The 18,369-nt window shown below is 37.1% G+C and overlaps 1 protein-coding gene across 6 annotated transcripts in view; it reads left to right on the top strand.

Annotated features, from left to right (window-relative positions):
• TRPC4 (transient receptor potential cation channel subfamily C member 4) overlaps positions 1-18,369 on the top strand; it is a 211,684-nt gene that overhangs the window by 163,411 nt on the left and 29,904 nt on the right. For all 6 annotated transcript variants that reach the window (XM_014732012.3, XM_070240250.1, XM_070240251.1 and 3 more), the window contains one exon: positions 10,897-11,036. In XM_014732012.3, the coding sequence (XP_014587498.1) occupies positions 10,897-11,036 (140 nt within the window). The remainder of the gene's footprint in view (positions 1-10,896; positions 11,037-18,369) is intronic.

Genomic DNA, 18,369 nt, shown 5'->3' with positions numbered 1-18,369 from the left:
AATAGATGTCATCTGTTTCTGGAGATAATATGGAGTAAAATATGAAAAAAGAAAACTTTTGGATGCTAGTTTTTAGGGGCTTCCCCAAAACCAGTTTGGATTTTTCCACAGAAACCATTACAACTCAATCATAACAATCGAATTTGTGTCATAGCTTATTCCCCTGAAAAAAGTGTGCATATGTCTGAAATATCCTGATGTAGACTTGTCAGCTTAGCAAAAAGAAATTATGAAATTAATAACATTTTTCATAAAAGAAGTAGAATGTTAATGAAAGCTATCATGTTAATAATGCAGGAAATACTTTGTTTCCAATGAGAAAACAAAATGGCTGAAGTGACTTTATATTGTGTGTGTGTCTAAGAAGATGCCATAATTGTATAGTATATAAATCTATGTACACTGAGCATGATTAGGAGAAGGGTGAACTGAGAAAAAGATGTACCATAGGAAGAGATCTGAGCTCTGTTAAAAACAGCTTCTGGTGAATTCCTAGGCATAAACTAAGAACGGCTTATAGTATCTGGATTATACATCTTGCCTATAACACATACTTATTTAACAATTTTTCTCTAACAAACTCAGCTTCTCATTTCCATGGTTTATTTTACATTTTTATCCTTTAAAGGAGTGATATTAACAAATCTGAAAATTTCAACAAGGGCTGCCAAATTGAAAATGTAAAATGAAAAACAGTGATCACATTTTCACTTAGATAGGCTCATAGAGACAAGTGATCCTATATATATTCTTCCTTTCTTGGGACCATTTCTTCACCTTTTGTCTGATAGGCATTAAGATCATATGGCTTCAGCTACTCATACTTTCAGCCTCACCTCTGAATTATCCGTCTTCTCAAACAGCCTCGAAAGATATTCTTGCAAGAAACAAGTCTATAGTTTTTTCCCTCTCTCTCCCTTGGCAACGTGCCCTAACCACCTCAGAAAACTCGCTTCAGACTACAGACACTCAAACACAGCTGCAGAATCTCCATTTATTAATTTAAAGTGATATTTTAGTTTTTAAGAAAACCAGATAATCGTTTCATTATAACATATAAACCTCATTTTTCCTGGTTATCTGTGGGAAGTTTGCATGAAGTGGAAAGCAGTAATTTTCATAGTGAAAAAATTAATACTTACTCATTAAAAAATGTGTGTTGAGTAACTGTCACCATGTTACCACTCATTGAGAAGGGGACCAGAGAAGAGACTTGCAGCAATATTTATTTATTGTTTTCCCATCTACATAAACGTTCTATGTCTTAGTTTTCATGGAAAATTTTTAATTAAGCAGAAATCTTATGAAAAGAATGCTACCACCCTGATAGAAACTTACTTATTTAAGTTACTATCTTTAGGTTTTCAAAAGTAGTCCCAGTTGAGTGTAAAACTTGAATCTTATAATCAGTTTAAAGCTCTCCTCTTCCCAACGAGAGACCTGATACATGGCTTGAAGGACCTGGAACTGTTTGTCATTCACTCTTCCTGCAGCCCCAATGCTGGAGCTGGAGTGGAAGGAGGGACATAGACTCTTTTTGTTCTCCCCATTCCTTGGTTCTGCAGGGAAGAGGGATGATAGGAAAAGTTAAATGTTTACATTACTTCCCTGAGACCCTGGTCACAGCTCTTTCCTTGTTGGTTGTCTGCATCTCTGGCTGATACTGAGTAGCCTATATGAGAGGTCTTGACACGTGACTCTCCTGACAGGTGCATGGACGTTGTTTAGAGGGCCCTGTGTGCCTCCATACTGCACAGTTCTCTGAATCGGAGGTTCAGCCCTGCCCGCCATGTTCCAGTCCCTCAACTCTTATAACCAGCAGTGGATCCCTTTTGGGGTCCTATAACACTAGCAAGGGCAGGAAGCAAAATGGCTGAAGCCCACTTCTTCCTATGATATACTTCCTCACTTCCCAAGAGCGTTACAAAATGTTGCCGCATCAAACAGCAGGAGATCAGGCTGCTGCCAGCTGCCCTACTGCCAAGCCCCACTGCTTTTCTATTTTCCCTGATGAACTAGACCCGAGGAGAGATCAGCAAGCCAACTGCCTGAGCAGATGCCCCTGCAGGGATTGAGTTGCCAGTTTCTCCTTGTTGTGGAACTCTCTAGTCTTTATGAGGGATTGTCTTGGAGTCTCCCTCACTCAGTGTAGGGAGATGGTAGTGCTGGTGAGTAGTCACCCTCATCTCTCCTTCTGGGATTCCCTCTTAGCACAAAAACTGTATTGCCCTGACTTCAAGGCTCTCCTGCCACCTCTTCCCAGTCCTCTCTTTGTACAGAGCATAGAGTTGGGGGGCAGGTGGTTGGTAACAGACAAGGTCCTGATGCCTCTTAGCAAGCCTAGAGGGAAGGGGTTGGCTGCCGTTGTCTCTAAGCTCGCTTCAGAAAGTGGACACTCGGGTCTCTCGTCTTTGTCTTTGTTTGGGTTTTAAGTGTGAAGCTGAGACAATAGGAGCTGCTCCTTAACTTAGTGTCTCTTACAGATTCAGCATAATATGAGTCTCTTCTGAGTAAAATAACTATATTTAGATTTCTCTTTGAACAGAAGCAGAATTTTGATTACAGACTACTTTTTTTCGTTCCCTGATTAGGGAAGGAAAAAAAGGAAACTCCAGCAGGAAGGAATTCTTTTTGTTCTTTTTGTCTTCATTGATTTGGTGCTGCTACATGGAACTCAGTGTTCTATTAAGAGACTTCCAAGTTCAAGAGCCTTGACTAGCTTTTGGGCTGCCAGTATAGGCCCTTGGAGGCTGCCGTAGGTGAAAAGGTGACCTGCTCTTTGTTTGGGGTTGTTTACTCTTTGTGTAAGTGCTGACAGCAAGGAAGGACAAGAGGTCTGTTTGCAAAATTACACATTTCTCACATGAAATTGGGATGTTTAAAGTGACACCTGAGGTCTGCCTATTTCATCTCATCCTTACAGCTAATTTTCACATGATAGGATGGACTAGAATACTCAACTAGCCCTTACGAAAACTGTTATGGGAAAGGTAGAAAAAAATAGTAAAAACTTCCAGGCATCCACAAATATTTTTAAAAGGAAGTTCTCTGACTCATTTGCACTATGATCTTTCCTTTGTGGGGCCCCACAGTCTTGACATCAGTGCCTGTAATTAGACCTCCACCACGACTCTGAGAAATCATGTATCTGTTTATAAACAGCAGAGAGCAATTTAGAAATGTTCCCATTGTGGGAACAGGACAAACATTTTATGACAGAAGCTCCCAAAGCTTTGTTCTCTTTAGGCTTTTTAGTTACCACAAATAATTTACTATCTGGATGCATTTTTCAGCCAGTTAATAGCACCCTCTAGCTTTTCTAAAGGCTTGTTTCTTCAAAAATCTCTGCGAATGTTGCCAGAATAGAGGAAACTTGCTATTTCACTAACGTGCTCATAACAAAGAGAAATCAATAATCATCAAGCAGGTGTATGGTGGCTAGAGCTATAGGAAGTGATTCTTCAATCTGGGTGCTTTAAAAACAAAAGTCCAAAACTGGCATTAGCCAAAGAGCACAGATTGACAGTCTTATTTAGAGCTCAAGTTAAAAAAATGATGGCATGAGTCCTCAATTTCATCAGGATCTCTGGTTTTTTGCATATAATTGTGCCTTCCAAAGGTCAGAAGTGAAATAATTTATTTTATGACCCAGAAAGTCAGATTTAATGTTTACTCTTTGAACTCTAAAGGAACTGTAATATATCTAAATTGTGAGTTTCTGTTGTTACTCTTCTAAGGAAACCTAAGAGGTCGACTGGTCAAAACTTCAAATTGAATTGTCATCTCCTTGAATCCATCTAATAAGAATAGAGTCGGCTAGATTTCAAGGAGCTCCAGGTTAAAATGTTGCCTTATCCTGAACTCATCACTGCCTCTTTATAGCTCCTTCCCAATGGTGTTCACTTTGCTCTCTTAAGCCATTGGTCCTAGTGTCTTTAATCTTCTACATAATTGCCCACAAAATATTTGAAGTTACCTATTTCGGTAACTGTTAATAATCACATTTGGCTTTCTAGTTTGGTAGAAGCAGGGAGAAAGATAACATAATTTATCTGTAAAGGGAAATAAAATATAAACACTCTGGTGGGTTAGCAGGTATTTAAAATATATTTTATTTTACAATACATATGAATTCGGAAACTACAGTATCACAAATTCATAGAGTCGGAATGACCTTTAGAGATCAGTGGAACAGTTTTCCACTCATTGCAAGAACTTCCCTGGAGTACGACTGATGGAAGACATTCCAGGCTCTGGATTGAAATCACCACCCCTAGGGGGATCTATTCAGTTTTGGAACAACTCTGATTGCCAGAGGATTCTCCCTTACATTGGACAAGAAGGTTTCTTTCTATAATTTTCATATCAAAGATTCAATTTCTGCTTCCTGGGCCAGATCGAAGCAAGTCTGTGTCCTCTGGTACAGAACAGTTTTTAATCTTTCATTGAGCTATTGTGATGACTGTTGTTAGTAAAATTTTGATAATCCAAACAGGAAGAAGCAATCTGGCTATTTATACCACTGAGGTAGAATTATTCTTCTTGTATTGTTCTCTATGTGGAATTCTGTATATCAACAAAACCTCTTTTTCTGCAGTAAGGTATATGAAACCCAGAAACGTGAGACAACTAAGATTACAAAGCTGATTCCTTGTTGAGCTGAGCCTCTCACTTCCCTTACCTGGCATAGCCCACTTCTTATCACTGTGCCTTCTGATGAAAGTTAATTTGAAATGCATTTATTCAATCAACAGTTGCAACACACACATCTTTTAATCTCTGAGAATTGGCAAACTTTCAAGCAAAACAAAACAAATAAGCTACATTGTGAAATCTCAAGAATAAGAAAATGTTGTCTAAGAGCACTGCATAAGAAGACAGATCCATTTCTGGCTTCTCCGTTAACTGATCGTGTAGCAATACTCACATTGCCTCTTTGGGCCTTCGTTTTCTGTGTAGGATGTGGTGGCGTGCTGGATTCTGAGACTGCACCCAGGTTCAGGAGGAAAAAGAACCATGGATTTGGGAGGGGAGAGTGTTTCCATGTGTACCTAGCATTTTTTCTCATTGGATAAAATAAATTCTGTTTCCCGCAAGCTCTAAAATCAGTGCATGCATCACATCTTATTTCCATCTAATATATTCCTTTCTTCAATGTGGAAGCAGTAAACATTATCGCCTCCCCAATTATGCCTCAATCTTATCTGAGCTCTCAAGAGAGATTTATTTATGAAAGAAACCTCAAAGGGGAAGGAAGCTAGGATATAAGCACTAAATCTAGAATAAAGCGGTAGTCGACAGCAGACTTTAAAATGCGCGCTATAATTAATTCAACTGAAATCAGTTCTCATCTGGGTTATTAATTTAAATATAACAAAATTAAAAATAAAACTTTATTAATAATATTAAATAACCATTCCTAGTTTTCACTAAATAATAGTAGACCATCACGTCTAATACAGCTTTATTTCTTACAAAGTTTTATTGTGAAAATTATCAGACACACCTATCAGCAATATATCACAATTTATATTTTATTATATTTCTTTATTTTTATTCTATTCCTATTTCCAGTTGTCAACATCAATCTCTCGTAATTTTTGTTGCCTTTAAATTAAGTTGTAGCACTGCTTTTTTTTTTTTAGGGCACAGAGATATAAAATGTTGGCAAACACATACAATCATGTTCTACCACCTCAGTCAAGGTATAAGACAGGATTTGGAAATCCATGGCTCAGCAGGCCAAATCTGGCCCTTTGACAATTTTCATAAATAGTTTCATTGTAACACAGCCACATCCATTCATTAATCGCAAAACCTAAGTTATTTATTCTCTGGCCCTTTACAAAATAAATGTGGTGATAGCTGTAGGTTTGTATAGATGTCCTTTATTAAATCAAGAAATTTTCCTCCTATTCATACTTTCCTGAAAGTTTTTATCATGAATGGATATTGGATTTTATCATACGTGCTTGCTGCATCTGTTGACATTTTTTTCCCCGATAATGTGTTGATGGGATAGATTACATGATGGATTCTTAAATATTGAAACAACCTTGCATTTCTGGGAAAAACAGCACTTGTTCATGATTTATTATCAATTTTATATATTACTATATGTAATTTGCTAATATTTCTTGAGGATTTTTGTGCATATTCATAAGGGTTATTATTGTGTATTTTTCTTTGATTATATTATTTTTGTCTGGATTTTTACCAGAATAATACTTGCCTCTTAAATGTTTCTTTCTCCTGTATTTTTTATGTTTGATGAGCAGTGGTATTATTTCTTCCTTAAACGTTTGGTAGAATTTACCATGAAGCTACCGGACCTGAATTTTTCTTTTTTGGAAGGTTTTTAACTAGGAATTCAATTTCTTTAATAAGTATAGGACAATTCGAGTTACTCTGTGCCCTCTTGAGTGAGTATAGAAGTTTGTGTCTTTTAGGGAAAATGTCCAGTTCTTTTAAGTTGTGAACTTTATGGGTATCAAGTTGTTCATTTTATTACTTTGTTTCCTTATTTTGTCTGTAAGATCTGTGTTGAGGTCCCTTCTTGCACCGATATTGGTCATTTATAGACTCCACTTTTTTTCTTGACCATTCTGGTTAGAGTTTTATCAATTTATTGACCAGGTGAAAGAACTAGATTCTGTTTTAATTGATTTTTCTGAAGTTTTAAGTTTTAAAATTCATTGATTTCTACTTTTATCCTTTTTATTGTCTTTCTTCTGCTTGTTTTGGCTTTAATTTGCTCTTCTTTTCATAGTGTCATAGTTGAAGCTGAGATTACTGATTTAAGACTTTTATTCTTTTCTAATAAAGCATTTAGACATAAATTCCACTGAAGTATGGAAGTACTACATTAGCTGCATCACAGAGTTTTCGGTTGTATTTTCATTTTCAATCATTTCAAAACATTTTCTGTTTTCTCTGTAAATTCTTCTTTGACCAAGAGTTTTTAGAAGGATGTTGTTTAGTTGCAAAATATTGAGATTTTCCAGATACATTTGTTTATTATGCTGTCATATAACACATTTTGTATGATTTTAACTTGTATAAATATGTTTCAGTTTGTTCTATATCCCATAATATGGTCTATCTTGATGAATGTTCCACGTGGCACTTGAAAATATGTTCTGCTGTTGTCAGGTTTTTGATAGTGTTGTTCAGAACTTTTATGGTCTTACAAAACTTCTACCCGATTCTGTTGGTTACAGAGAGGAATACTAAAATCTCTAACCATAGTTGTGCCTTTCTATATTTTTTATTTCAGTTCTAATAATTATGGCATGTATTGCAAAGTTACTTTGTTAGCTGCATTCATATTTAGGATTGTTCTGTCTTCTCAGCGAGTTGACCTTTCTATCCTTATGTTATATCCCTCTACACACCTAGTAGCATTTCTGCTTCTGAACTATATCTACTTTATATTAATATAGCCACTTGAGCTTGCTTTTGATCTTTCATAGTATCTTTACTTTTTGTGTGTTGTGTGTGGGGAAGATTGGCCTTGAGCTAACATCTGTACTAATCTTCCTCTATTTTGTATATGGGATGCCACTCAGCATGGCTTGATGAGCAGTGTGTAGGTCTGTGCCTGGGATCCGAACCTTTGAACCCCAGGCCACCAAAGCAGAGCATGTGAACTTAACCACTATGCCACCAGGCTGGCCCCTATTATTCCTTTACTTTTAACCTATCGAGGAATTGTCACATAGTTGTGTTTTCCATTTTTATCCTATTCAACCATCTGTCTTTTAATTAGTGTGTTTAGAGCATGCATTTTATTCAACGTAATTATTGATACTGGTCGATTTAAAATCTACCCCATTGCTATTGTTTTTCTTGTTTTTTCCATTTGTTCTTTGTCATATTTTTCCATTTTTTTCTGCCTGTCGATGGATTATCTTTTATAACTCCATGTTTATTTACATTTCTGGCTCTTTATTTATACATTTAAAAATACTTTAAGAGGATGCTCCAGCATTTACAATATAAAATTTTTATTTGTCAAGTCTAACTTTAAATAACATTATTTTGCCTTTATGATAGTATGTTTCTAATTCCTCTCTCTCATCTTCTGTGCTAATGTTGCCACACATTTTACTTTTACATATGCTATATATATTATAAACCATAATATATTGCTACTAGTTTTGCTTTAGGCAGTCAACTATCTGTTAGAGCAATTCAAAATAAAAAAAAAATTTTTTACATAAATTTTTATTTTAACCATTTCTGAATATAGATTTTTATTTCTTTTTATAAACTTGTAAACTTTTTATAAACAAGTTTCTGTTTAGTATCATATGCCCTCTGCCTAAAAAATATACCTTTAGCATTTCTTGTAGCATGGGTCCCATGGCAATAAACTGAGTTTTGATTGTCTAAAACATGTCTTTCGTTCATCTTCATTTATTAGAGCTATTTCTGCTGTGTGAAGAATTCTGGGTTGACTTATTTTTTTCCTTTCAGCACTTTCATGATATCACTCTGTCTTGCATAGCTTCAGACAAGCTGGATGTCAGTCTAATATTTCTTTGTATGCAATGTATCGTTTATTTCCACCCCACCTGTCACTCCCAATGCCTTCAATATTTTTTTCCTTTTTTTGTTTTAAACAGTTTGAATATGATGTATCATGGCGTGCGTGTGTGTGTTCTGTAAGGGTATTTATTCTGCCTGTGCAGAAGGCTAGACAGAAGTACACAGAATTTATGCCTGAAAATAGACATGCCTCTTGTGCTAGAACATTAGTGCAGGAATTTGAAGCAATATAGTTAGGAGCTGAGATGGATTTGGGTTTTGTTATTGATGCAGTCAATTTCAGGGCACCATACTCTTCTGCTTAAGGTGGTATTGTGGATGACATGTCTGTGACCACCCCTCCCCCACAAATTCGTATGTTGAAACCCTAACCCCCAATGTGATGGTATGGAAGTGGGGCCTTTGGCAGGCAATTAGGTCATGAGGGTGGAGCCCTCAGGAATGGGATTAGTGCCCTTATAAGAAGAGACCAGAAAACTAACTTGCTATCTTTCTGCCATGTGATACAAAGGATGTCAGTAATCTGCAACACAGAAGAGGGCACTCACCAAGGCTCAACCATGCTGATACCCTGATCTTAGACTTGCAGCCTCCAGAAGGATGAGAAATAATTTCCGTTGTTTATAAGACAATCTATGAAGCTTTGTTATAGCAGACTGAATGGACTAAGACAGCTGGGAAAGAGTGTTATTCTCAGAATTCCTGCTCCACCAACAGCTGTTGGCCTTCCCTGTGTCCCTGTGCTTCAGAGGGCGTCTCAATCCATGCTCTTGCCACTCCTCCAGTAGTTGCCAGCTTCTGCTTTTTACCTGGTGTTTGTCAGCCTGGTGATGTAAGGCAGGAAGATTCTCTGTGATTGGGTCCTGTAGTGAGACTTCGATAGGCCTAGCCTGGGAGTTAGGGATGCAGTTTCTCAATGATCCATACCCTCCTTTCATGGCAGTAGAACTTTGCAGCTCTTGTGCAGAAGAGTTTCCAGCCTCTCCCTGTGGCAGGAAACCTCTAATGATTTTGGTATAAATGCGAGGCCCACGACTGTTTCCTGCTTCTCCCATAGAGCTCCTTAAAAGAGAAGAGCCTCTGGAGGACTTTGTGTCTTCCCCCAAAATCAGCCTCCTGAGCAGTGGATGGGGTCTATGGAAAAGAGCAGGCAAGTTTGTGGACACTCCCCTTGGACTATGTCCCAGGGGTTCTATCCTCTCACACTAGCTCACACTCACACTAGAAGTTTGTTTCAAAAGATTTTCTGAAATCTTCTTCCTCTCTTGTATGTTGCCAGTGTCTGTTACCCCTGCACTCGGGCGCAGGGGCGCTAACACTCACATTGTGGCTTGCTTTGGAGGAACCTGCTTTTCTTTGAAGTATAGGCTCCTTGGTTTCTTATCTCTCTGATGGGCTCATGAAAAGTTATGATTCTGTAGTTAATCTGATGTTGTCTTGCTTTTAGTGTAGGACACATGTGAAACTCTACACTTCACATTTCACGCTCCAGACTATCATCATCTTAAAAGTTTTGTCTGCTTGTATTGATGTAGTTATAAAGTCATATTTATTCGTTTAATATTTCTTGATTCTAGATACTTTCATATCTCTCTTTCTCATTATCAGGACCTAAAAATAGATTTATAAAATTTTGATAAGATTATAGAAGTAGAATAACAGTATACAGTGATATTTTGAAAGTATTTCCTAGAATTTGAAAATAAAACATTTTTGATTAGAAATATTAGCGTAATAAAATAAAAGGATTTTTATTTTCCCTGGATGTAGCTCTAAAGCTATTGCTAGACATGAGGTATTTTAATGAAGCAATATGAATGTTATAACCGTCTTTTGTCTTTTGTCCAGAACTGAACTCAGATCTCTGAAGGTGCTAATTGGTCACAAAAGCACAACAAAGTACCCTGCTTAAGGGTAGTAAGTGAGTTATGCTCACTAGACACACTGTTTTCTCATTAATCTTGAGTCATTTTGACTTGGAGGAAACATGTCTTAAAGTATTTGTTTACAAGTAAATGCTATGATATTTTCATGAGAAAAATATATAGTCATAGAGGAATTGCAGTTTGATTCAAAACTTGCACATTCTTACGAATTTATCAGACTGATAAAAGAAAGTGAAGCCGCCCTAAGAGCAACCTCTACAATTAGCTGAGTGTCCTGAAAGTTTTGAAATCTGGCTGGGACTCAATATTACTACCTAGAAAAATCGATGTTGCATTTAGTGTAACTATCTAGTCTCTTGCAGCTCCAAGATCCTTTAATTCTTAAGTTGTATATCTCTATCTCTGTTTTAGTGGTTTGATTGAAAAATCACACTTACAATGAATCTTTCTATAATTGCAGGTTTTATATGGGGAGAAATTAAACAAATGTGGGATGGCGGACTTCAAGATTACATCCATGATTGGTGGAATCTAATGGATTTTGTGATGAACTCCCTATACTTAGCAACAATCTCCTTGAAAATCGTTGCATTTGTAAAGGTAACTATTGTTTATGTCGTCGGTAAAGCATAAGTTCTGATAAATGTTGCTATACCTCAATTGCTATTGTTTATTAATGATGTTGCTTAGAACGTTATCTGGATGTGATGTTCATCAGCCCATGACTTTATTCACAGATAGGTATAAAATACATAGGTAATACACGATTTATAGTCAGAAGACAAATTTTAATACACTTAGAAGTTGTCACCCAATTTTCTTGCGTCTAAACTGAATGATGCCTCAAAATTACTCACAACAGCTGCTCCAGTTTCTAATCCTTTACATTTCTAATGAAATTCTACCTCAAATACTATTTAAATTTTGGCAACCAAAATCTATTTTTATTAATTATAACTAACCGATAAGATTACATAGATCAAAATATTACTCTTTCAAAGCATTGAAATTATTATTTCAGCTTAAACTAATATAGTTTGATATAGTTAGAGCAGAATATAATTTCTTTCTCTTCATCCCATTCAACATGACAATGCCTGAAATCTTACACACCCATTACTCCTTCAGATTTTGTACAACATCAATCTTACCCCAAACCACATAATTTACATAAAACGTTTTTGTTCTGCAATGACAATTGGGATTATTTTGTACTTTGGAGGATGTTTTTTCAAACCAATGTATTATCATCTCCTCCTTCCTGTCTTTCATTTTCTTCCCTCTTGCCTTTTCCTTTTTAAAAATTTTGTTTCAAAATGATTAGTGAACTAGTAAAAAATAAAGACTGTCTAATTGGACTTTGCATGAATACTTCATGCAATTTAGTGATCTGAACTAGAAAATGCTAACATGTAGGTGAACTCTTACTCATTTTGTCTAGTTCTTTTAAAAAAGACCTGCACTTCCTTGTGCGATGTTCATCTATGACAGGGTCAAAATTCCCCAAAGTTAGAAAGGCCATGGGTTCCAGATTTTGTTCAATTAAAATGTTTCCAATACTCACCAAAATATTAGGAAAAATCGTTTCCTACCCATTTCATGGGTAGAAACAGGGCAAGCTATGTTTTTAGAATGGAAACATAATTTGGTAATTTTTCCTATGTTCATTGAGGTCAATGGCCTTGAAGACCTTATTAAGACAGCAGAAGGTACTGTCTTAACCGAAGAGGTTATACGTGTATATAGGAGATGGACAGTCTGTTTTTAAGTGCATATGTGTCCACTTCCTCTTTCCTTTGTTATGATCCTTAAATATATCTATAAAGTTGTTTTGGACATCTCTATACTAAACAGTCATATATCTGTTTTTTGTGGCCCCCTGCAGTTATAAAATTCTAGTATTATATGACCATAAGAGTTCTCAACTTTCAAGTGCATAAGAATCATGTGGAGAGCTTGGTAAAACACAGATTCCTTTTCTCCATCCCTGGAGATTCTAAATTAGAAGTATTAGGGAGGGGCCTAAATTTGCATTTCTAACAAACTCCCAAGTGATGCTAATGTAGCTAGTCTAAAGGAAGACTTTGAATGGTGGGCTATATAATTCTATTCAACAGCCTAGAGAAGTTTGGGATTAATTCTAAAAGGAACCTGTCTCATATATTTCTTGTCTACAATAATATTTGTTCTAGAATACATAATATTTGTATGTATTACATTCCATGGTGTTTGCTTATAGTGCATATATATTTTCATATATAAGAACTCTTGCATATAGTGTAGTGGGTATAGTTACATAAATTAATGGATACTTGTGGATTTTTTGCTTTTAGATATGGGATTCGAATTTTCATAAAAAGTTGTAAATTCTTCATGTGCAACATCTATTTTAATAGTAAAATATAAACATTGTTCCTTATACTACACCAAGGGAAAATTTATATTTAAAATTAAACTCACCCACCCCAAATAATGAAGAAGAAGGAGAAGGGGGGAAAAGAGATGGAAAAGAACACAGAAATTACCTTAGATGATGATGATGTGAATAACATGGAGTCTGCAGGAAATGTATAGTTTGCTTATGCACTTTGATTAGGGGAGTTCAGCTATGATTGTGAATATAAACTATGACATGTTCCCTCGGAATAATGCGTTTGTGTAACTAAAGCTTGAGTTGCATGGGTAGCATTCAATGGCGTGCACTTCAGTCAGGTTTCCTGGGCTTGGTTCTTTCCTTCATCACTTACTAGTTGTGTGAACTTGAACTGTTTCTTCACTTCTCTATGTCTCGTCTGTAAAAACAAGGAAAATATTCATTTCTACCTTATGCTGTTGGTATGAGAAGTAAATGAGTAGGTATATTTGAACTGCCTGCTGCAGAATAAACACTCATTATTAGTTTTTCTTCTTTATCTTTTACTCCTGTCTCCTCCTCCGTCTTCACATACTATGAGCTCTCTGGACTTGCCTTTTGTAATGTATTTATTATGACTCTTCATTTGCTTTATTTTAGTTCACAAAGAGTTTGAGCTCTGGATTCACGCTTACCTTTACCATGTGTAACCTGTGTGATTTGGGGCAAGTTATTTAATGCAGGCCTCAATTTTATTATCTGTCAAAACAGAAGAGCACTTACTTTGTGTGTGTGTGATGTCATGCTGACTTGTTGACTCACTCTCCTTACCTTATTTTTGTTCTATCATTCAATTTTCATGCTAATTTTAATAACATTACTTAGTATTTTAGGAAAAACTGTCTTTTTTGTGTACAAAAATAGACTCTGCTATAAATAAGGCAAACAGCCATTCTATGAATGAGGCAGCTAATTCACTCAATAAGAATTTAAGAGGGCACACTAAGAAACTAGCTTTTGATCTGGTTGCTGAGATGTAAAGATGCCTGAGACATAGTCCCTGCCTTAAAGCAGTTCACAGTCAGGTGGAGAAAGAGAAGTGCATATAATTAAGGGTCTTACAGTGTGATAAGGTCTACATCAGGGGCTATCGTAGCGTCAAGGAAGGAGCTAAACTTCACTGGCACCGTCCTGGAATTATACAGAGGACAGAGTGAGTGTTCATGAACATGCATGAGCATTCCAGAGAGAAAAGACATAATGTGCTAAAGTCTGAGTGTGTAAAGGAGATCAATATCTATAAGGGATGATCCAGGAAACAGGGACAGAGAGAGGACGGAAAGGACTTTCCACTTGCTGCTATAGAATTTGCAGTTTACCCTATAAATGGAGAGGAGTCATTAATGAAATTTAAACATGGAATGAGTCCAGTGATGATGAATGCCTAAAGTGGAGCAGTGGACACAGGGGAAGCTAATAGAAGGTTGGACTCGACAAAAAATTAGGAAGTAAGACCCACAAGGTAGATGATTTATTAATTATGAAGTATGGGGTGGATGGAGTCATCCTGATACAGCTTCCTGGTAAATAGTAAGTTCGCCTATTGTAGTGCAGGCAAGATTATGAAGAGTTATAACTGGGATCTCTCCTGGCATGGTGCAGGTTCTTCCTCCCGTCTGAGGGGCCATCAATGTGAGTGAAAATCCAGCCCAGGTCTTTCTGGCCAAACTATGGATCCAAGCCAAAAAAAAAAAAACTGTCAGCTCACTGAACGGGAAATCTTTCTGTAATTGGTCTGTCCAGAGGGAGAATCTTTTAAAAGGTTGTAAAAACCTTTTAGAACAGGTCTGACAGAGGGCCACCTTGCTTAATTATTTCATCCTTTTCAATTCATCCACCAGGAGGGAGTATCTTTTTAAAATATGCAAAAATGGGGCCCTTTTAACCCAGCCCATGGTTTGGGCTCTGATCTGCATTTGGTATGAGTACTGCCTATACCACTTCCTACGTGTGTGATTGCGGGCAGGTTACTTAATCTATGCCTCAATTTTCTTATCTGTAAAAGGAAATTAATAATCAAATCCCATAGAATGTTTGTGAAGATTAAATTAAGCAATATATTTAATGCCATAGAATAGAGGTTAATATAAGCACTCCGTAGTTGGTTTTGAGTTTCATGTGTGTAGGGACCCGGGAATGGCCACCCCAAGATATGTCTCTTTGGCATCAGGATTATTTGAGGCTGATTGCTTTTGATAAACTGGGACAGGGAAGGAGGCTCTGAGGAATGGAACTTGCCCTTTGTTAGGACACATTTACATTTGTAAGGTAAATCTCTATCTGTAGGGGGTGCCTCCCTCTCTGTACCAGGAAGAAGAAAGGAGATGACCTTCTCTCTAGAAACTCTTAATCGATGCCAAAGGCAAGGACTTAAAACTGCATTTTATTGTGCTTGTCTGGTAACCTCCTGTAACTGACTTCCCTCCCCCTTCCAACGTTGGCATTTCTTTAAGGATTAAGCATCTTTCCTTAGGCTAGGAACTGATTGCCGACCTCACCTGTGACCACCCAGCTCAAGACAATAGACTTGCCTCCTGCTGTGTCCATCAAGCACTGTGCCGACAGGGCAATCTTGTGACTATTGTGGGAGGGACATTTCAATCACATGTGAAACACCCTGTTTGGGGGTATATAACCACTCTGTGCACCCCACTTCTTCGGTGTCCTATCTTCCTTCGGGAAGAAAGGCCCTGGGCCATTATTCCTCATAAAGCTTTGTTTAATTTTCTCTTGCTATTCTGTCTCATGTGAATTGAATTTGTTCTCTGGCCAGACGAACCCACATTTGGGAAGAGGAAATGTCTTCCTCCCCTACATGTGCAATGCCACAGCATTGTATTGTATAGGCCAAGACAGCACAGAGGGATGTGTGACCCAGTATTCTCCCCCTTACACGCAAGGCTTTGTGGTGCTTCTTAGAATACCTTGATCATTACCATTTCACAGCTCATGGATTGTTGCTTTTTTTTTTTAATTTGCTCCTAATTCTCTAGAGGAAGGTGTGTCAGTCATTTCTTCTTCTCACTGTGTATGAAGTGTGAATCCAGAGCTGCTTGATGCCTGGGCACAATTATAAAATGTTACTTTAACTTCCTTAGGGCTGGTTTTCCCCTAAATATTGCCTAGCCCTTGCTCCATATGTACAATGTATGTCTTATATTTATCTTCAGACTTTTGACAGAAATGATTAATTTTCTATGCCCCTTCCACTGTGTAATTTAAATAATGTTTTCAAAAATCAAAATTATTATGAATAAGAACATTTATTTTGACAGTAATGATGGATTTTTTTCATAGCAGCATTCTTCTAAATAATTCTAAGTATACATCTCATTGATCCTTCCTAGTTGTATCAGCTAGAAAGGTGGCAAATATTGTTTCCATTTCACAAATGCTGTAACTGTAGTGTACTCTCCAAATTATGCAATTTTCTAAATATTCTTTAGTTTTATGGCCGAGAACTATAGATTTGAATCCTAATTGTTTAATCTCGTATTATCTACCACAGGAGAAGATCAAATGCCTTCTTTCTATCTTTCACTAATTATCTAACCAATTTATAGAAAGGGAAAGGTTTTCACTCTATCAATCAGACGTTAAAACCAGTATGTATACATTTTCTTCTTAATCTCATATGACAAATATTTTCAGTTTGCATCAATTTAATTTTTACCTATATTTTGATTCATTACTTGACTTTTATAAGTATGCGTCAGAGACCATAGAGGACATAAAGATGAACTAATATATATTTTCTTATGTTCAAGGAACTTATCTTAAGGCTCATCTTCTTCTCTTAAGGCTTCTGCTAAGATCTTCGTGACCTGGCTCCAACTTCTTCTCAGACTCATCACTATTCCCCAAATTTTTGTATTCCAGCTATATTAAGATACTTACATTTCTACAAATGATCCCCCTTTTTGACAACTATGCTTTTGAATATGTCTATGATTCTTCACCCTAGAATGCTTTTTGAGCTCCTATCATATATAAAGCACTCTACTAGACGTCCAGTAACTAAAATCATTAGACAAACCTCCCTATGTGGAAAACTGGCAAGTAGTACAAACACAAATATGCTATCTTATAGTCTGCAAAAGGAGCAGTTCTCTTAAAAAGAATCTGAATAGAAATGAAGGCTTAGGGCAAAACCAAACTGTGGTAGGTTTAGCCTAGAAAGCAAATACTTGAGAGAAAAAGGAAAGCAGGAATTGATGGTCCTAGAAAGGTTAAAGGTGTGAAGGTAGCTCTTGGTGTCTCTCTCTCTCTCTAAAGGATTATTCTACAACATGGAGCTACAGGCTCTGGTCAGCAGGATCTTAGTGTCCACTCACCTGCAGTCAAAGTGTACTTCTCAAAGGAAGGATTAGCATTGTTTAATGTCTGTCTTCTTCACGATTTTGTAAACCCATATGGCATGAACTTTATCTTGTCTGATCAAGATTATGCACCCTGAGGATAGTGCATGACAGAGAGTAAGCACACAACATATATTTTATGAATGAGTAATAGCTGGAGAATCAAAATAATTAGCACTTAAATCCGTTCTAGACAAAGGCCTGGTATCAATAGAAAGGCATTTTGGTAAGAATGTGAGGGTAATTAGGGGAATTACCACTACTAAAGGTTTGAGATAGAGCATTGAGTACCTCATTAGGGACAAGTGGCAGGACCATCTCAAAAGGAAGTCAAGACTCAAATTCCATGAATTGTTGAGAAATCAGAATTTCATGTTGAGGACAATGCAGAGTCATTGAAGAACATTAAGTAAAATGTGTGATAGTCTGATTGGCCCTTTTTTTGTGTGTGAGGAAGAGTGGCCCGGAGCTAACACCTGTTGCCAATCTTCCTCTTTTTGCTTCAGAAAGATTGTTGAGGAGCTAACATCCATGCCAATCGTACTCTATTTTATGTGGGATGCTGCCACAGTGTGGCTTGATGAATGGTGCTGGGTCCGCACCCAGGATCTGAACCCATGAACCTCAGGCTGCCAAAGCAGAGCATGTGAACTTAACCACTACACCGCCAGGCCGGCCCCTGATTGGCCCTTTTGAAAGATGATTCTGGAGGAAATAGATGATTGTACAGATAAGGTTCAAGGCAGGGAGAGCAGTTAGCGGCATATTCTAGTAATTTCTCTGGGAAGTAGAGGAACTCTTTTAAGCCAGAGAAGATACGAATAAAGAGGAGAAAGTAATACCTACAAGATTTAAGTTTAGAGACTCAGAATTTGGAAAGAAGACTCTAGGATCAACCTCCAATTCTGCCTTGGGTGATTTGCTGCCATTCACTAAGACGAGAAAGCATACATGGAGAACGAGTTTGAGGATGAAAAGATGAGGAGTTTCATTTTTGGCCTGTGAGTTTGAGATGCCTGTGAGATATCCAAGCAGAAAAGTCAACAAGGCAGTGGAATGTAAAAGATGACTGTAAAGTGAGGAGTCTGGGCTGGAGCCGCAGAATTGAGAGTCATCAGCACATACCTGACAGTTGAAAGCATGGAAAACATCCAGGGAGAAT

This window comes from Equus caballus, chromosome 17 (assembly GCF_041296265.1).
Source record: "Equus caballus isolate H_3958 breed thoroughbred chromosome 17, TB-T2T, whole genome shotgun sequence".
In the NCBI taxonomy this organism is placed as follows: domain Eukaryota; kingdom Metazoa; phylum Chordata; class Mammalia; order Perissodactyla; family Equidae; genus Equus; species Equus caballus.
Note: the sequence above shows the minus strand (reverse complement) of the source record. Positions and strands in the feature narration are given on the sequence as shown.